We start from the raw sequence: 21,432 nt of genomic DNA, 5'->3' as shown, positions 1-21,432 counted from the left end.
ACTGTGTCTTGCTGTATTTTCCACCTTTACATTGATAAATTTTCACATGTCTCCTCCTAAATCGAGATCTAGCAGAGAATCAAAGACCCCACTCATTTCAATGAAGACTTTCACCTAGTAAAAAGGTTAATTTATTTTGATTTACTTGTTTCATTATTTTTAATATTTATTCGCATTTAATGTTTTATTAAATTGAATTTTTTTTTCATTTTAAAGTTAATTTAACTGGTTTTAAATATCTCTAAATATCAGTCTTTTAAAAATTGCTGAAAAGCCCCACAAACTTCAAATGAAGATAAAGGCTGTCAAAGTGGTGCAGATAGTACTGTATCTGAGGCTTATTCACCAATGAGAACTTGTACGCCTTGCTATTCGCCTTCCAGGTATGGAGGGTCAACACAATTAGCCTCCATACATGATCTGTCAAGTGCATCTGGGTGGATAACCCAGCAGACACAGCAGAATTTGTTCAAAGACTCAACCACTAAGTATCAACATTTAAATCAATGCTATTTACTCTGGTAATTAGTGCAGTCCCATTCTAAGTATATCACTCATCTCGTCATGGTCCTATATTTCAGATGCAAGTCCTGCTACACCATCTGTTGAGGTAAATTTAGGTCAAATTACCTGGAATAAATAGATGATGTTAGGAATGGTGACAATGAAACCACTAAACAATAGAAAAATCCATTTGGCCGTCTTCACCAATCTGCCTACAGGTGACTTCAGATTAAGGAGTTTTCACAATTTTTACAGATTTAGCATTAATTGATGATTACTGATGGACAAAAACATTGAAGAGAAGCAAATTGTTTATATGCAACATGCCTATTAGTAGGACATCACAACCATCATTAATTGAAGCGTCTGGGACTGAATTCACTGGAATTCAGAAGAATGGAAGAGGATCTTATAGGTACATATAAAATTATGAAAGATCGAGGTAGGTAAGCTTTTTCCATTGATATGTGATATGGGAACCAGGGTCAAAGCCTCAAGAGTCAGGATAGTAGACTGAGGATGGAGATGGAGAATGGTGAATCTACAGAATTCGCTTCCCATTGAAGGCTATCTCAATAAACATATTTAAGACAAGATTAGATAGATTTTTGCATAGTCAGGGATTTATGCAATATGGGGAAAAGGCAGGTAATGGAGATGAGCCTATGATCAGATCAGCCATGATCTCATTGAATGGCGGACCAGGCTTGAAGGGCCAAATGGCCAACTGCTGCTCCTATTTCTTATGTTCTTATGTTCTTCATTGTGAAGCAGCTCTTCTCGATACTCTCAATGCCTCTTCCCTCACTTGAAATGTAAACATAGATGCATCCCCACAAGCTCCTGGTGACTCTGCTCCCAGACACTGAGGCTGACATGAAAAGAATCTTCAGGAGGATGAACGGTCAGAAAGCTTCCAGCCTAGATGGTGTACCTGGCTGTGTCTTTAAAACTGGCTGAAGTTTTCAAAGATATTTTTAAACTCTTGCTGCTAAGGTTCGAGGTCCCCATCTGCTTCCATTATACCAGTGCCAAGATATACAAGAGATCGCTGCCTCAACACCTATCAGCTGGTGGTACTTATGTCCACCACCATGAAGTGTTTTGAGGGGTTAGCTATGGAGCAAATCAATTCCTGTCTTAGAAAGGACTTGAACCTATTTCAATACACCTACCATCATAGAACAATGATAGATGCCATCTCACTAGCCCACCTTTTGCATTATATCACCTGGACCACAAGAACATCTATGACACCCTGTAATTCCTGAGTTCAGCATATACCAGCAAAAGTAATAATCAAAAGTTTCAGACGCTATTGACTCTTCCTTTTGCTACTAGATTCTTGACGTCCTTATTGGCAGTCCCCAATCATTGCAGATTAGTAACATTATCTCCTCTTCACTAACCATTAAGGTTGTGTATTTGGTCTCCTAATCCATTCCCTCTACACCCAAGATTGCATGGTCAAGTTCAGCTCCAAAGCAATCTACAAATTTGTTGATGTCACACCGATTGTTGCCTAAATAAGGGTAATGATGAGCCAGAATTTAGGATGGAGATTTAGTTGTGTGGTGCCAGAACAAAAATCTTGCTCTCAACAATAGCAAGATCAAGGAGCTTACTGTGAACTTTAGGAAAGGGAGGCTGAGGGACAGCACACCTATCTACATGAAGCGCTGCCTCGAGAAGGCAGCCAACATCACAAAAGACCTCCACTGCCCTGGTCATAACGTCTTCTCACTGCTACCTTCGGGCAAAAGGTACAGAAGCCTGAAGTCCAGCATCTCGAGGCTCAAGAACAGTTTTATTCCAACAGCTATCAGACTCTTGAGCCTCCCCATTCTACTCTAACCACAAAGCGAAGTAGGACATTGACTTTGAGGAAGGGGTATGGAGTTTCCAAATTGATATAGACAGGATAAAACAGTGGGCTTGAAGTTGGAAGGCAACATTAAAGCAAAAAGACTATAAAGATTGACAGTTTGTCAGAAAAAAACAGAACAATATTTTTTAGAAACTAATAAACATTAGCATACACAAGGACCTTGGGGTGCTAGTTCATGAGGTGCATCAGGTAAATATGCAGACAGAGCAACTATTAAAGAAGGAAAATGGTGTGTTAACCTTATTTGAAAGATATGCAGCATGGTCCAGCATCCTCACACATGCCAGAGATGCAGGTTACAGGTTAATTGGTTGCTGTAAATTAGGAATGCCAGGAGAATAAAATGGGATTAGTGTAGAATTAATGTAAATAATGGTCGGTATGGATTCAGTGAGGCTGAAGAGCTTGTACGACTATTACTGTATGACTGTATCACTGAATGACACGATTATTCTGAGAAGAAGATGGTCTCTGGCCTGCTCCAAGGTAGCAGTTGTGGCTGCAACTGGTGGCTGGCAGATGTTAATACATCCTGACTTATCTGGCACACACCATCTCACAAATCTTCAGATGGGAGAACTGCATCCTATGCCTTCCTCTCCTCCACAAGCTCCCACAAATTTCCCATTATAATAGAAATGCCATTTGCCTATTCACTCAGTCGTGATGTAGGGCCTACTTCTGCCCTACGACTCATAATAGCTGGGCTTATACATAAACATTTAGCTGAACAGAAAGCATTTCAGCCTCATCATTCCCAAACAAATTTGTAATAGGGATCACTACAAGAAAATATTAACCACTTCTAGAATCATGGGGAACAATCAGAAGAAATCAACTTTAAACAACGCTGCAAAGCAGTTCCTTCCCGCTGTTAGACATGCAATCAGCAACAAAACTGCAACACCTGCATCAAATCAGAAACGCCTCTTGCTGAACATCGTAATCTGCATGCTCGGAACCCTCTGAGCTCACCTACACTAATGCTCGCACCAACATGGCATGGCACAACCTGAAAATCTCTCACAAAAAGTTCACGTTCAAGTTTATCATTATCTGACTGTACATGTACAACTCCGCCACACACACACCATAATAATCGCACGTATACAGAGATAGCTTCTTAAATAAATGTATATTTTGAAACGATTTACTCAGTTACAGGATACTGTTCAATCACACAGTCTGTGGGAAGAAGCAATTTTCCAGCCTGATGCTCCTGTACCTCCTTCTTGGTGATAGTGAGTCAAAGATAGTAGGTCAAAGATCAAAGAGTCTCCATGACTAAACTCAATTCTTTGCGAGTTCTTCCTTAGTTTTGTACATGCCAGTCCAGATTATATACTCAATTGTATTCAGTGGAGCTTGAACGTACTTGATTTCCAAGATGAAAGTATACTGAGTTAACGATGGCACAATAATATTTTTAAAGACATCATAAAATCTATTTAAGTCACAATTTTGCTTCCCCACATTTTATATAGTTAAAGAAAGGAGTTCAAGGAAGCAATAATTTTCTACCAATGTAATGGTTACACAACTAGTTGGAGTCACTACCAAATACTGAAGGAGCTTTCATCAGCCAAGTGTGACGGCAGCACTTTTGCTATTCCGGAGTAAACTATCAGATGTTCCTGGATAGCAACATTCTACAAATTTTGGAATCTTTAAATCTCAATGAATGAGGTCAGCATAATCAAGATTCGTTCTTAATTCAGACCAGCTCTAGTAACCATGAGAGATTCTGGTTGTTTATCAACTGGCAAGTTAGATAAGCTATTCACTCAAAAACTTGGAGTGAAACTCAGAATCATATACCACAGGAGGCAATTCAGTCCATTAAGCTTCTTCCAACTTTCTCTCATGTTCTTTCCCCATTGCCTTGTAAATTCTCTCCTTTGAAGTATTTAACCATTTCATTCTTGCAAGTTAAACCACCACATTTCCAGCAGTTCATTCCAGATCATAAAAGCCAAAAAAAATCCTCACCCCTTTTGTAATAAAACGCAATGCCAATAGAAATTTTTTTTTTAATTTAATGTTTCAAAGTCCTATCAAGTCTGCTGTTAAATCTCCTACTAAATTTCCTGTTCCAAAAGCAATTCCAGTTTCAACTTCTTTACATGACTGTATTCACTCAACTCTGCGCCAAGGCCTTGAATTCTTCCTGAAGTTAGCGTCTCTAAGGGAATACACCCAGATACCTGCAAAAGTTTGACATAACTTCCTTGCTTTTGTACTTTATGGGTGCTTTTATGATTCAACAGACTCCCTATGCCTTTTTAACAAGTCTTGCCTCATCTTGCCACTTCAAAGATTTACGCGCTTACAAGCTGGTAATACTGTACTTTGCACACACCTTTAAAACTAGCATTTCATTTGCAATGCTCTTGTTCAGATCGAGTCTACAAATCTCAGACTGAAGTGAGTGTTTCACTAATGGAAATTAGCGAAGAAAGGAAGAAAAGGCAAGGAAGATATCAAAACATAAATAAAAGAAAGCGGAATTAAAAACAGATGCAAAAAAATACTTGAAGAAAAAAACAGCAAATAAATACAAGCAGCAAAAATGAGCCCGCTGGCCTATAACTGCAGAGGCATTTATCATTAATGTAAAATCGATGATAGTTTTTTTAAAACAAATCACCCTCCCACATTTCAGTTAACGTGCATCAAAGAAGGTAGAGATCTCAATATGAGGGAGTGCGTGGAAAGACTACAAGATGTCTGCTTTGAATGAGATCAGTTATTCTTTTTGTTTATCATAGGTTAGAAACATCTGGGAAAGCCGAAAATAAATACCAGATTTCCATTCTGCATTACGTAAAACAGATAATGCATTCAAGTCACTTCCGTATTTAATGTAGAATCAATTTGAAAGGCATTGAAACGTTCCTCTGCAAAGTTCTAACTGTCAGTGTGTACCACTGAAATAGCTAAAAGGAAACAATTTGGATTAAATCATTCCAAAACACAGAACTGCAGCAAACAAACAGCAAATCAAGGTTGTAGTCTAGACCTCCAATGTCTTCTGCAGCCTTCTTCCTCATTCCATATGTTTCAAAAGTAACGCACAGAAATTTTATCAATCTGATTTTACATTTGATACTTACTTGTTTGTTACATTTGCTTTCCACTCGAGCACTAAAAAATAATGAGTTATTCTTAAAATTTTACTTAAATCTCCTCACCTAGCATTCTACTGTGTTCAAAGAACTCGTCAATTGAAGCAACTGTAACTTTGTTGTAATGGGGGAACAATTGTGGTCAACAGATGGGACTCTCTTCAATTCTTTCCCACTCTCTGCACACCCTGAAATTAATTGGGTTACCATGCAATACTCTACTATACACATCATCAAAGATAAATGAAACCTTTTTTCCATGGAGTTGGTTGCTTCGTAAAAGGGAATCAAAATGTACATCTCAATCTGCACCACTGACAATTTGATAAAAAAAGGAAAATATTAAGAATAACAAATGTCCACAAACATATTAATTAATATATCATATTACATATTCCAAAACTTTGCCAATAAATGTATTTATTGTAAATTCTGCTACGTGGTCAACTCCAGCATTAGATGCGCAAAGCAAAAATAATACGTGCAAATTAGATAAATATTTACAACATAGAATATTACAGCACAGTATGGGCCTTTTGGCCCACAATGTTGTGCTGACCAATGCATGCTCTCAAGAGTCAGTTCTGAAACTACTGCTTTTTATGTATATTTATGGCTTAGACAGGGGTAAACATGGTAACATTTCCAAGTTTGCAGATGAAACAAAATTTCATAAACGGCAGGGAGGATGTAATAAACTGTCTGTCGATGTGGATAGATTGACTTAGTAAGAATATTAGTGGCAGATGAAAGATAACAGCAAACAATGTAGAAAGATAAAGGAGCTCATGTGGACTAAATGCCGCTGCCTTTAGGGTGTGCAGGAGGAGATGGACCTATGCGCATAAGTATAAATCTTTGAAAATGGAAGGGCACATTCAAAGTCAAAAGTCAACATTATGATTTACTGTCAGAGTATTCCCAAGATCGTGTTCTATGGCGAGCTCTCCACTGGCCACCAAGACAGAGGTGCACCAAAGAAGAGGTACAAGGACTGCCTAAAGAAATCTCTTGGTGCCTTCCACATTGACCACCGCCACTGGGCCGATATCGCCTCAAACCGTGCATCTTGGCGCCTCACAGTTTGGCGGGCAGCAACCTCCTTTGAAGAAGACCGCAGAGCCCACCTCACTGACAAAAGACAAAGGAGGAAGAACCCAACACCCAACCCCAACCCACCAATTTTCCCTTGCAACCGCTGCAACCCGTGTCTGCCTGTCCCACATCGGACTTGTCAGCCACAAACGAGCCTGCAGCTGACGTGGACATTACCCCTCCATTAATCTTCATCCGCGAAGCCAAGCCAAAGAAAGAAGAAGATATATGTGACACCACATACAATCCTGAGATTCTTTTACCTGTGTGCCAGGCAGAATTTCTAAATATCGGTAGCGCAAAAAAACAGTACAGTTTTTCCTTATCCAAAATTACGTTAACCAAACTTTTTTTGCAGCGCTGACACGACGTTACAAGTTGAAAAAAATTTATCACCCGACTTGCCCTTGTGGGGTTCTGATGCTCTGTTGGCACCAGTTTGGTAACAAAAGAGCTCAGAATCAGCTGTGAAGACAGATGGTGAATGGCTGGATGTCAGCTCAGAGGAGGCTGGAATCTTGAACCATCAGTGAGCGACTGGAGGAAGTCGGCGGGTCAGGCAGCACATGAGGAGAAACTAGAACGCTGATTATCTTCGTTTCAAGTAACTCCCTCCCCTCTCTCTTTTCATTTTTTCTTTACCCTCCGTGGTACTTGTTTACAAAGTGCATGCTGCTGGCTCCCAGCCGCAAGCAGTCAGAAGAATACTTTGTCCCAGCACCATCAAGGAGAGCAGCCTCCCGGGGACCTCAGGCTCCCTAGAAGGAGCGAGGACCTTAGTCAGGACCGGCAGTGGAGGGGAGCTGTCAGGGATTGGCGGCGGCGGTGGAGACATGTCGGGGACCAATGCTTGGTGCTTGATTTACAAACTGTGCCCAGTAGCACTAACTTCTACTATGATGTACTTTGAGAGGCTGGTCATGGCCAGAAGTAACACGTACCTAAGTAAAGATCTGGACCCACTGCAATTTGCCTATCTTCACAATCGCTCCACAGCAGATGCAATGTTGCTGGTCCTCCACTAAACTCTGGATAACCTCAAAAACAGCAATTCATACATACAGTTACTCTTCATAGACTACAGTTTGGCCTTCAATACCATTATTTCCTCAGTGCTGGTCAAGAAGCTGCAAACTCTAGGCCTCTGTACATCACTCTGCAACTGGATCCTTGACTTTCTCATTGGAAGACCACAGTCAGTATGAATTGGAAACATCTCCTCCTCCTCACTGATCATCAACATGGACACACCCCAAGGATCTATGCTTAGCCCACTGCTCCACTTGTTATACACCCATGACTGTGTGGCCAGGCACAATTCCAATGTCATCTACAAGTTTGCCGATGACACCACAGTTGTTGACAGCATCGCAAACAGCAATGAGGAAGCGTCCAGGATTGGTTCGTTGAATGGTGTAACAACAACTTTGTGCTCAACATCAGCAAAACCAAGGAGATTGTGGACCAGGAGAAAGTCAGGGGAACATGACCAAGTCCTCATCAAGGGCTCACTAGTGAAGAGGGCGAAGAACATCAAATTCCTGGGTGTCAACATCTCCAAGGATCTGTCCTGGAGCATCCACATTGATGCAATCACAAAGAAGGCTCGCCAGTGGCTATACTTTGTAAAGTGTCTGAGGTGGTTCGGTATATTACCAAAGACACTTGTAAACTTCTACAGGTGGACTGTAGAAGAGCATTTCTTGCTGGATGCATCACTGCCTGGTATGGAGGCACCAACTCTCAGGACAAGAATAAACTCCAGAGAGTTATTAACTCAGTCTGCGACGTCACAGGCCCCAGACTTCACTCCATTGAGGAAATCTACACGGATGGCAGTCTCTTCAATCTGAGGCGCCTGCAAGCTCACACCAAGACACAAGAGCAACTTGTCCGTGAACTACTCTTTGCAGACGATGCCACTTTAGTTGCCCATTCAGAGCCAGCTCTTCAGCGCTTGACGTCCTGTTTTGCGGAAACTGCCGAAATGTTTGGCCTGGAAGTCAGCCTAAAGAAAACTGAGGTCCTCCATCAGCCAGCTCCCCACCATGACTTCCAGCCCCCCCCACATCTCCATCGGGCACACAAAACTCAAAACGGTTAACCAGTTTACCTATCTCGCCTGCACCATTTCATCGGATGCAAGGATCGACAACGAGATAGACAACAGACTCACCAAGGCAAATAGCGCCTTTGGAAGACTACACAAAAGAGTCTGGAAAAACAACCAACTGAAAAACCTCACAAAGATTAGCGTATACAGAGCCATTGTCATACCCACACTCCTGTTCGGCTCCGAATCATGGGTCCTCTACCGGCATCACCTACGGCTCCTAGAACGCTTCCACCAGCGTTGTCTCCGCTCCATCCTCAACATTCATTGGAGCGACTTCATCCTTAACATTGAAGTACTCGAGATGGCAGAGGCCGACAGCATTCAATCCACGCTGCTGAAGATCCAACTGTGCTGGGTAGGTCACGTCTCCAGAATGGAGGACCATCGCCTTCCCAAGAACTTGACCTATGGCGACCTCCCCACTAGCCACCGAGACAGAGGTGCACCAAAGAAGAGGTACAAGGACTGCCTAAAGAAATCTCTTGGTGCCTGCCCCATTGACCACCGCCAGTGGGCTGATATCGCCTCAAACCGTGCATCTTGGCGCCTCACAGTTCGGCGGGCAGCAACCTCCTTTGAAGAAGACTGCAGAGCCCACCTCACTGACAAAAGACAAAGGAGGAAAAACCCAACACCCAACCCACCAATTTTCCCTTGCAACCGCTGCAACCCGTGTCTGCCTGTCCCGCATCGGACTTGTCAGCCACAAATGAGCCTGCAGCTGACGTGGACATTACCCCTCCATAAATCTTCGTCCGCGAAGCCAAGCCAAAGAAAAGAATGTCTGAATTTAATTTTTTAATTAGTTCTTTCTGTACAGTAAGAATTCTAGTGTCCAACAAAAGATACAGTACAAAAATAACATTATGAAAGATAACGCAGGAATAACTTTCAAAAATATATTGTCCAAGTAATCAAAGAAGATACTAGTTTATAATTACTGTACATTTCTTGGACTAATTAAATTTTTCCCACAAATCAACAGCTGAATTGACCTTTGAGAATAATAGATGAAAATCCTTAATTTATAAAGAAATACAATAATGAACAATGAGTCTTTGGGTCTCGATATTAAATTCTGCCACTTTGAATAACTTGTGGGGACATTTACTACATCCAGTGCTCCCAATGCAGTCCCCTCTTCATCGGGAAGACTGGACAAAGACTGGGAGATAATTTCATTGAGCAAAATCACTCTGTCTGCCACAAGAACAAAGACCTCTCAGTGGCCAACCACTTCAATTCCACACACAATTGCCACAATGACATGTCTGTCCTTGGCCTCGTATACTGCCAAATCAAAGCCACCTGCAAACTGGAGGAACACCTTGTATTTCATCTCAGCAGCCTTCAATCAGAGGGCATCGATGTCAACTTCCAATTTTCGTTAAACCCCTCCCCCAGTCTCTTCCTTTCAGTCTCCTTTCCTTCAGCTCTCCAACCCTTTCCCTTCCTTCCATCCATCAAAGAGCTAACCATTTTTACTTCATGCCCTCTCCCCCGATCAATTCTGTTTCTTTCTCTTCTACTCTTTCATCTGGATCCTCCCTATTACCTCTTACCTGTTAGCCTGTGCACCTCCCCTTCCTCCCCCATCTTTTTTATTCAGGCTTTACCTGTTTTTTCCCACATTCCCAACGAAGGGCTCAGGCCCAAAACATTGATGGCCTTTCATTTCCTACAGATGCTCTGTGACCTGCTGAATTTTCTTGCATATTTGGGTATCGCACTAGACCTGAACATATGCAAATTTTCATTTAACTTGATCTTTTTCTTCCCTTTTTCTCTCTGGAAGTGGAGGAGATTCCTGGCCTCACCAGCTGGACATGTGTTCCTGCCATATTATTATTTCACAACTCATACATTCTTTAATCCATTTCTCACACTCCAACCACTCCCCTTCATTCATTCATTGACCAGATAAACCTACTTGCCGTTTATCCTCATTTTTAACCAGTCATAGACATCCCACCTGTCACTCCTTTTCTTTCCTTCCCAATTCTAGCAAAGGTCTTCGATCTGAAACATCAATTCTGTTTCTCTTCCCACAGATGCTGCCTGACTTTGAGAATTTCCAGCATATTCTGTTTTTCTATTATATATTGAAGAATGTTATGTATTGTTATCGAATGTTTAAATTAATTGGAGGGCGCTCCTCTGTAACAGTCACATTAACCGGGTAAAAGAAGGTCAACAACAATTTTACAATCACATTATTTTGGAAAAGAAATAACCTTTCAGGAGTGAATGGGTTAAACATAATTTACATTACTAGCTTCACACTTGGAAAAAAAATTCTTATCTTCACAGTCACCTATATTAAGTCTGAGCCAAATCCACCCACCCTCAACTCCCACATCAAACAATCCCTCTTTGACAGTCAGACACAGTAAAACACTGTTTGTGCCATACTGACTGCAATCAGATTCTCTGTTATAATTCTTTTCACAAGCAATTCATTTCAGCTCAAAATCTTTCAGCCCGCGTGTTATATATCTACAACTCATTCTCTGTGGAAGTGCTCTGCTTTCATCTGCTTCCAGCCAGTCTCAGTCCTGTTGTTGAGCACTTTAGTCTCACAGAAAATTTGCCGAAGTTCAGATCAGGGCCAGTTGAAAATAAACAGAATCGCCACCCAGCTTTTGAACATATGCTCAGAATTTTACTGGAAATAAGATAGATGAAGACATACGCAGCTGCATCAGTATTAAAGGAGCAGTTAAAAGCCATGTGGACAAAAGAGAAATGGAGCTAGTTTAAACCTTCCTCAATCCAAAGAAACCAAAGGACTCTGCAAAATATTGATTCAGAAGGAAAAGGAGGAAATAAGTGGCTCAGATCAATAGTGAATTATTTATTATTTCTCTAAACCTTGATCAAGACAATTTATTTGCCATCAGCAAAAATTAATTTGGCAAATTTCTAGCATGTACATTTTGACTGAGAATGAATGCAAAGATGGTCGAAAAAAACAATTTTACTGAAGTAGAAGATGTTTCATCGTCCACCTTCAAAGTTGCAACCATCCAAACTTGTCTAGGTTGTCCAAGAATTAAGGCATTAATGCAAGTATCCCAGTCGAAAAGTTCTGTGCATTTCATCTTGGTTGATTTTCAGTTATGGACTAATGCAACATTGCGATAAAAGTTTCTGTCCTGGATACCACTGAGCCTCAAGCTCAAATCCCATCACAGCACACTGGGAGTATAAAATTCATTTAATTCAATAAAACTTTTAGAATGACAATTGCAATCATAAAAAATTACAGGATTGCAATAAAAATTAATTTAAGGAAGAGTTTTTCTTTCTGAACTGGCTTGTCTCTAGACCCAATATAACATTTAACTCTTAATTACCCTGTGAAATAGTTTAACAAGCCAAAGAGACCAAGGGGGATTAGGGATGGACATAAAGGTTAGCCTTGGCAGTAGAGTCCTCATCCTACAAACAAATCCATCTATTCACCAGAATCTGTGAGGTGAAGAAACACCTGCCTGCTGAGTTATTTCAGTTTATTTTTTGTTTGAACGATTCACCTCAAATCCCTCATTTAAACCAATTTGATCCATTCCACATGATATGAAGAACTAGCCATGAGCTTGAGAAGCATACTGATGAAACCTTAAACATGATATCAATGGTCATTCTGAACCTTAGACATGTCCAATTCATAGCTAAACTGTTCCAGTATAAGTCACAACAAAGGCAGCTAACCAACAATGAAGAAACTTGCCCAGGCCTACCCTCCCAATATTAAACAGGATGAATTCAATCAAACTAATAAATGTCCATTTAGCTCAGCCTCAATTATCACCAAATTAATGAAAAATGTAATTGAAAATGCCATCACTCAATCAGGTAACTTCCTCACAATGCCTAGTTTTTCAGCTTCATTAGGATAACTCAGCTTCAGATGTTCACCCCAAACAGGCATTGACATGCATTTGGAATTAAGGTGAGGTGAGATAGCAAGGTAACATTTTACCAAGGGTGGCATCAATGAACCTTTTGGTCAATGCACATCACAATTTACATTCTCAGGGTTTCGAAGGCATGCCACAAAGGAAGATGGCTGTAGTTGTTGAAGATCAATGAGCCCATGTCCAGGGATTAACCCATCTATAGCTGCTTCATCAATAACTTTCCACTATAAGGTCATATATATTGCAATACCACTCAAAATTCCTCAGAAAATCAATCAGTCCATGTTTTCCTAGAGCAAGACATGGACATCAATCAGGAATGAGCTGATAAGTAGCAGATATGATTGAGCTGGCAAAAGTAGCAAGCAACAGCCATCCAAGGTTAAAACTCGTCACTGTGATTGTCAGTGAGGGTCACAGCACAGGAGCATCTAAACCATATAAAATGCAGCTGGTCAAACCACAACTACTATCACCTTCTCAATGAAGAAAAGACAGCTTCACATCTCTAAGAGACCTTGTAGGCTTTTTTCAGAGTTGGATTCAGAGACACTTTGTGAGAGATGGTAGAGGTGGAAAGGGCACACCAGACACCCCTTCCGAAACTAGGCCCCAGGCAGAAACCCTGTTCCATCCTGGTGAAGCTAATGCGTCACCAGAACAAGGAGAAAATAGTTCCGTTTTTCAGATCATTGAACTGAAATGTTAATTTTAGAATCAGAATTTATTGCCATGAACATGTCACGAAATTCATTGTCCATTTTTATGTCAAAATATGTCAATTTTCTGCAGATTCTGCCTCTCATCTAAAGCACTTCTTCTACCAGGATACATTACAAAAGCCAACATATCCAATAGGCCATGAACAGCATGCAAAGTGTCAACAAAGGAATACACCCAGGTTAGATAACTGCAAATGACAGACAAGAATAAAATGTGAGTTGGTGTATAATTAAGCAGGTTGGAAGGAAGAACATAAAAGTGGATTTAATTGGTAGCGGGCTCTTGGCCTGTTTAAGGGATGCAGACAATAAACAATTAGAAAGGCAAACTGTTGGCCTTTATTGCAGGGATTTGGAGTAGAAAAGTCATCAGGAAGTCTTGGAGACCAAAGAAACTGCTATTGCCAGAACCTAGCACAAAAACACAATCTGCTGGAGGAAATCAGCAGGTGGTACAGCATCAGTGGAAGAAAAAGAACAATCAACTTTAAAGCATCACGGGAGATCCAATTCAAGAGGAAAGTATACATTAAATGGGAGGAAACAGGAACACTGATTTTCAGAGGGACCTTAGGGCATCACTGAAAGTGGCATCACAGGTGAACAGGATGGTAAAGAAGACACTCAACATCTTGCCTTAATCAGTCAGGCCATGGAATATAAAAGTTGGAAAAACATGTTGCTACTGTACAAAACTTTAGCCACACTTGCTCTCAATACCAGTGCAGAATAGATTATGATTCCTGGGATTAGGTGATTGTCATAGAAAAAGAATGACTTCTTATCATTTTGGTTCCACAAAAATAAAATCAATCACTTTGAGATGAACAAGATTCTGAGAGGGATTAATAGAGTACATGTTGAGTGATTGTTTCCTGTATTTGTAGAGCCAGGAAGCAATGCTGCAGGATAAAGGGTCATTCGTTTACAGCTTCGATGAAAGGCTTGCATGAAGGACAGAGGCAGCAGTAGTATTTATATGCCACCACTTGTAAGCTTCCCCCAACCAACTCCCTGACTTGGAACCCCCTCACAAATTCTAGATCTTGGGAGGAAGGGGGTCATGCATGCTAGGAGAGTGAGAGAAGGCGAAACCCCGGTGCTCCTAGATCCATTGGGAAAAAAAAACAAGAAAAACATCAAAATAATAATCAAAATCTCACGAGTGGTATTGAAACATGTCAGCTGCAGGAAGATGACAAAAAAACTGCCAGCAAAAGTATCAAAGAATCATATCCGATGCCAGGGGATCGATCTGAGGCACCTCATGGAAAAGAAAATGGTAGTGCCGCCTCTTCGAGGCCCGCTGCGGAGGAAGACATGAGAATGGAGGTGCATCCCACCTCATCGGAGTGCCAAGGTCAAGGTAAGGCCGATCCGGGGATGAGAAGTGATGCAACCAGACAGTAAAATTCCTGTGGAGCAGCCCTGAGTGTGTGTGGGGGGGGCGGGGGGGGGGGGGGGGGTAGGGGGAACGACTTGGGGCCCCCCTCCTTTGGTGAGAGCGCCAGGACGGGCGCTCTCGCGTTGAGCATGATGCGTGCGTTGACTCTGGGAGCAGAGTCAGCAGGACTGAGTTGCCGGGAAGCTGCGGGCTCAAGGTGATCCAGCGTCAGGTCGGGTGGCATGGCGAGTGGTAGCAATGGGAGCTTTGATGAAGGAGACTGCAATAGCGATGGCGATAGCAGCGGCGTAAATGGAGGATAGGAGGATCCTCACGAAACCAGAAAGCTTTGTGGTAAGGCAAAGGGAAAAGGAGGGCTCAGAGCCCTCCTTTTGTGGTGTGCGGGAGGCCATGGGACTCACGGAAGACTGTTCCAGGCAGTGAAGAAGAGAGCTGAGGACATGGCTAAAAAAACTGGACAAGATGCAGAGTTCCCTCTCCTGCCTAACAGGGAGAAGTAGAGGACAGAGTGGGCACAAATGAGGAGAGAATAAGTAGAATGGAAGATGATTTTAATGCACTGATGAGGGAGAAGGAAAATATCTGGGCAAAGTTGGATGCCCCCGGAAAATTATGGCCGAAGAAATAAAAATTGAGGGGCTGGTGGAAGGCATTGAGGGAAGGACCTTGTAGGCTTTTTTCAGAGTTGAATTCAGAGACACATTGTGAGAGATGGTAGAGGTGAAAAGGGCACACCAGTCACCCCTTCCGAAACTAGGCCCCAGGCAGAAACCCTGTTCCATCCTGGTGAAGCTAATGCGTCACCAGAACACCAGGGTTAGGGTTAGGGTTAGGGTTAGGGTGGCGGCGGCTGGTGCAAGAAGTGAAGCCAATGGAACTAAAGGGGAATAAAGTATTTTTCTACCCCGATATTACCACAGTGCTTTTAAAGCACAGAAAACATTTTGAACCAGTCAAAAAAATGGTCAAACAGAAGGGGTACGAGTGTGTCCTTCAACACTCAGCTGCTCTGAAAGTGGTACTACCGGGGTGGGGGGGGGAGGAGTTTCTTTGCAGAACTGGAAAAGGCACAGCAATTTGTGAAGGGACTACCAGAACTTGGGGGGAAAAAATGAGGACTAATATATCTTATGATAAATAACTGTTGCAAAATGGAATGTATTTTGATATAAATATCCGTTTTATGTAAATGTCTTGAAAATGAGAAACTGGAAGGGATCAGGGTGGACTTTTGCATGAGGGTGGAGGGGGAAATTGAAAGGGATAGGTGTAGAGTACACAGACTGAACAATGGAGGGAAATAGCAATGGCATGGGAGGTGCAATCGCTGGGAGGATGGGGGGGTATTGTCTGTTGTCTTTGTTCTTTGCCCCTTTTCTCTCTTTTGTTTTTTTTGGGATTCACCGGGGAACCGGCGGGCTGGTACGAACGATCAAAGATAAAGGATTGGATGGACATCAGATGGGGGGGTGTGAAGGGGGTACAGGGGAATCACTGGGGCAATCACCAACTGTATAAACTACATTTGTTTTAATGTGAACGGATTAAATGGGATGATGAAGAAGAAGAGTCTTGGCATACATGATAAAATTGGGAGTGGACATAGCTTTCCCTCAGGAAACACATTTATTAGAACATGAGCACCAAAAACTGAGGAGAGGATGGGTGCACCAGGTAATAGTGTCTTACTTTAATTCTAAGGCAAAAGGAGTGGTGATTTTGAGAGGAAAAAATGTTCCGGTGAGCGTAGTCACAGACATAACAGGAAGGTTTGTGATGGTGCACTGTCAGATAAATTCAGAATCTTGAACCCTACTGAACAGATCTGCCCCTAATTGGGATGATGAAAAATTTATACAAGATATTTTCTTGAAATTGACGGAGGGAAGAGAAATCATCTGGGTTGGGGGGGGGGGGGGGGGGGATTCCAATTTTTGTTTGGATCTGGTCTTAAAAAGTCATCGAAAACTACCTTGACCTTTATGAAAGAGCTAAACTTAATAGATGCATGGAGGCGGCAGCATCCAAGGGAAAGGGATTATTCCTTTTATTCGAGACAGCATGACTCCTACACCAGGATAGATTTATTTTTAGCATCAGCCCAAATAGGGGGTAGGATGATGGAAACTGAGTACACGGCAAGATTTTTGTCAGACCATTCCCCTTTGACATTGACAATTGCAATGCTAGATAAACAGGAGACGGCAGACAGATGGTGCCTTAAGAAACCAGAGTTTTGTAGCTTTATTAGAACACAGATATATATGTTCTGTTGAAGCCAAACTGTAACTCCACTGCTGACAAATTCCTTCTTTGGGATGCCCTTAAGGCATATCTGAAAGATCAAATAATTGGATATACAAAGGCAGTTAAAAAAGAATATCTAAGGGAGGTAGAGGAATTGGAGATTGTGGACTTAGAAAAATATTTTCAAAACTCGGGCTCAGAAGAGGAATATCAGACTTTAACAAACAAAAAACTCAAATATAACACACTCCAATTATATCCAATGGAGAAAGCCATATTAAGATCGAGGCAGAAATATTACGAGCTGGGGGAAGCAAGCCCATAAAATCCTCTCCTGGCAGATGAGGGCAGAGCAGGCTTCAAGAATGATTAATGCGGACCAGACAGGGGATGACAGGATCTCATATAAGCCAGAGGAAATAAATGAAGCCTTCAGACAATTTTATGAAAAATTGTATAAATCAGAATAATTCAGGAAGCCTGGGAAAATAGATGAGTTCCTGTCAAAATTGGAGTTACCAAACTTGTGTCAGGAAGATCAGGAGGGATTGAATGCTCCCTTCACAGAAGAAGAAATAGGAAAAGCATTGAGTCTGTTACAAGGTAGCAAGTCTCTGGGGGAGGATGGGATCCCCCTCTGAGTTTTATAGGGAATTCAAAGATCTCCTGATACCCGTCTTTATGGAGGTGGTGGATCAGGCGGTTGAAACCCACACACTCCCAAAAAATTTTCAATGCCAATTATTTCAATGCTGAATACGGACTGTAAGATTCTATATGACACCTTCCTTAAAATTTGGCAACTGTACCTGCATTATAGAGGTGCCAAGATATAGTGTGATTCTTTCTGCTTCATCGCTCTGTCTGCTGCTGCCTGCCCTCTCCTTGGGGGGGCAGCATGGAATCCATCTTAATCAGGTTGAGACACAAAAACTCAAAGACCTAGAGGCCAGTGCTGGGGTCCCGACAAATCCTACAATTATGGTTTTCTCTTTGAGTTTGCTTCTATTTCTTCGTAAGAATTTTTAAAGTGTAATTGTTTTGTTTTACTTTTTGGTCCTTATGTCTTTAACTTATCAGGAAGATAAAGGGATACTGATAAATGTTACAGAAATCAGGGATGAAGGCAAATTTCTTGCTGCCTTTTTTGCTTTAGGGTGACTATTTAATTCTGTCTTTAGATATATTAATTGAGAAAAGGGGGGAAATTGGACTCAACAGTGAAGCTTGAATATAATTAGAGAATGTAGTGTAAATTTTATTATGGATTATTATAGATTGTTGAAAAAAATTGAATTTTTGGACATGGTGTAGTATGGTAGATGCGAATGGGTTGGGATAATGAAAAGAAGACAGAATCTGCAAGTCCTATGCATTGCTCCTATTTCTTGATCTCACTTCAGTTTCTATTTAAAATTACCAGCTTCGACAAAGCAGTAAAACTCAGTAAAACTCCATGAGATATTCTATTAGGTTAAAAGGTCATAATGCAAGGTTATATAAACAAACTGCCTCAGAGAGGATGAGCAGTTACTCAGCAAAAAGCCTGCAGTCACTGAACACAGAACACAAGAAAACAGGAAAAGGCCATCAAGCCTCTCATCTGCTCCACCACTTAATATGATGATGGCTGATCCTCAAATATACCGTGCCACTTCTCCATCTATTCCTTGATCTAGCAAATAATTTATCACATCCACTTAAATTAGCTCTCACAGTTTAGCTTCAATCACCTAATAGGGCAGAGAATTTCAGACTTTCATTACCCTATACATGAAGAAATTTATACAGTTTTAAATGACGGGTCCCTAATCTTATATCCCCTTGTTCAAGACTCTTCCACCAGTGAAAGCATCTCAGTAGCTACCTGGTCACACCCTCTTAGGAACAAGGTCACCCGACATTCTTCTAAACACAAAGGAATATAGGCCCAAACTATTTTGTCTGTCTTGGCCGTTAACCCTCTAATTTCAGGAACTAATATGGTGATTCGTTTTTGAAAAGCCTCCAACACTAGCATCCTTCTACCCCTAACCTCCATCTTTCATCACCAAGCCAATTTTGAATACAATTAGCCAGCTTGCCTTAGATAATAAGTCCCTTTGTTGAAGTCACAACATCAAATAGTGCAGCCCACCCTCAGGTACTGTCCAAGAATGTCACCATTTAAGTTCAGGTTACTGGAGTAGACCTCAAACTGTACTTCTGATTTTGAGGCGCGAGATTGTCAACAATCACAACTAATGATTAACCAAAGAAATTTTCAATGCTTACAAGTCTGTGGTGCAGGCAGGACTCTTGCTGTTCTGATAGGACCATTACGTACAGAATAGAGCTCCTGAGCTTCGCCACTCATCTGCAAAGAGAAAGAATGAGGAAATCAACTTTTCTGAATAACATTTACACATTTTTTTTCTCATTCAGTCCACATTGTGAACAAACCATAGCCAATTTTTTTTTAAGGTATACAGTACTCTGATCTTAAATCACCCATATCATCTTTTATTAAAATCTATTTATGCCTCATTCTTCCTAAGCAATGTGATCTATTCATCCCTGCGGCAAAATTCATGAACTTTACAACTGTTACATCACAAAGACTATCTAATTTTACTTATCTCACCTCCCACTTACTTACCTCTGAGCTCATAACAATTCATCCTCGACTGAAACTCTTTTAAAAAAAACTCTTTGAACTCGAAACTCAACTCTCCTCATGCTTCGTGGTCTACCTCGCATTGCTGTATTACAAACTCCTGTTTTTTAGTGAGTGTTATTTTGGGGGTTGATGCAGAGTGAAAACCATTCATAGATTTCACATTTTTACAGACCGTATGGCACCATTGAGTGTTGACTATAAACAAAATTATGCTCAAGCAGAAGAATCAAAAACCAATGATGTTTAACCAAGGAAAAAACAGATGAGACACTTACCAAGAGTCATATGATTATGAGTCATGTGTCTGAGACACTTAAAGAAACAGTTTTTCAGTACTGATCAGCAACTCATCTGTTAAACACAGTGTTGGAATGTCTCTGTGAAATGGACATTTCTCCTAATTCTTCTTGTCAAGGGAATAACTGTTGAACCACCATGACCAATGTAATGGTCATTTTGATTGACCCATATCTGGGTAAAGGAAGCAGGTTCATTCCTGCATTTAATGGTCATTTCATCTGACCATGTCTGGGTTTTGGAAGCATCATGGAAGTCACACGTTTTGTTTCCTCTATGCAAGGAAGAGGGGAGTTTTGACAACCATTCGTATGAAAAGACATTTCTCTGAAAACAAGGATTTGATAGTTTTCTGCAGTCTGATCACTCAGTAGGCCTTTTCACACCATCATTTCAAAAGGAACTGATGGTGCAAAGAAGGGGAGGAGTGCAGGTCTGTGTAATAATGAATGCCAGTGGATGCACAATTAATTGTTAAAGGCTTGTGGAGATGCAATTATAAAGGTGATAAATTGTATAGTGAAATTAAGAACGAAGTATGTGGGAGAGGTGTTTGTGCAATAGGATTGTGGTTTGAATTACTCAATTTAAGCACACAGGCATTAGTTTCATTGATTTTTGGAAAAGCCTCATCTGTCATTACTGCGCAATCAGACTTCCAGTAGGACTTCCTGTGAGTGCGTAATGCTTCACTCACGACGTCATTACTGGGGGTGGGACACCCCCTAAATTGCCAGAGAGGGCAAATTACACGGAATTTGGATCATGAAGAAAAAGATCCTGGAGGTTCTGCCTTCTCGGGAATTTCACCCAGGTCCAAGTAGGGTCACCACTTGCCCACGGTGTGAAAAGGCCTTCTTCGTAATTAATTCTGAGCATCAGTTTAAATAAGTTTCAACACAGAATTTTTAAGACTGAACTTTGAATGGGCTTTCCAGCTGTAATAGTTTGAGTATATTTCACACATACACACGTATATTCACACATAGTTGGAGTTAAGTTAATTAATGTGTCATATTATTAGTAGTTAATAATAAATCTGTTTTAAAATGACATTGTCTAGTGAATTTCTATTGCTGTTGCGACGCTACAGTTGATAATGTTTCACCAGCAGATTGATAGTGAAGAAATGTTTCAGGATTTCATTGGCTGAAATCTGTGACAATATACTGGAGAGGGCAGACAAAACAACAACAAAAAAAGTATTAAAATGGAGGATATAAGAAAGGTAGAAATAATGAGGGCATTTGGAGATGGGAATACAGATCGATAAGTTGGCTAAAAACTAAAATGATCCCTATTTTCAAAGATAAGCTATAAAACACAAGACTAGCAACTACGTAAAGTTTCAGTTAATTCACAGCTAAAGTACTGTGTAGATCAGTGGTTCTGCCCCCCTCAACTCACATTCCACCTTAAGTAATCCCCTGTGCCATTGGTTCTCTGTGATT

General features: G+C 41.1%; 1 protein-coding gene across 9 annotated transcripts in view; it reads right to left on the bottom strand.

Moving 5' to 3' along the window:
* The window catches only part of bcas3 (BCAS3 microtubule associated cell migration factor), a 728,081-nt gene that overhangs the window by 635,643 nt on the left and 71,006 nt on the right, over nucleotides 1–21,432 (bottom strand). For all 9 annotated transcript variants that reach the window (XM_069911282.1, XM_069911281.1, XM_069911285.1 and 6 more), the window contains exon 6: nucleotides 19,300–19,381. In XM_069911282.1, the coding sequence (XP_069767383.1) occupies nucleotides 19,300–19,381 (82 nt within the window). The remainder of the gene's footprint in view (nucleotides 1–19,299; nucleotides 19,382–21,432) is intronic.

The sequence above is a fragment of the Narcine bancroftii genome, chromosome 14 (genome assembly GCF_036971445.1).
Source record: "Narcine bancroftii isolate sNarBan1 chromosome 14, sNarBan1.hap1, whole genome shotgun sequence".
NCBI classification, from domain to species: Eukaryota; Metazoa; Chordata; class Chondrichthyes; order Torpediniformes; family Narcinidae; genus Narcine; species Narcine bancroftii.
Note: the sequence above shows the minus strand (reverse complement) of the source record. Positions and strands in the feature narration are given on the sequence as shown.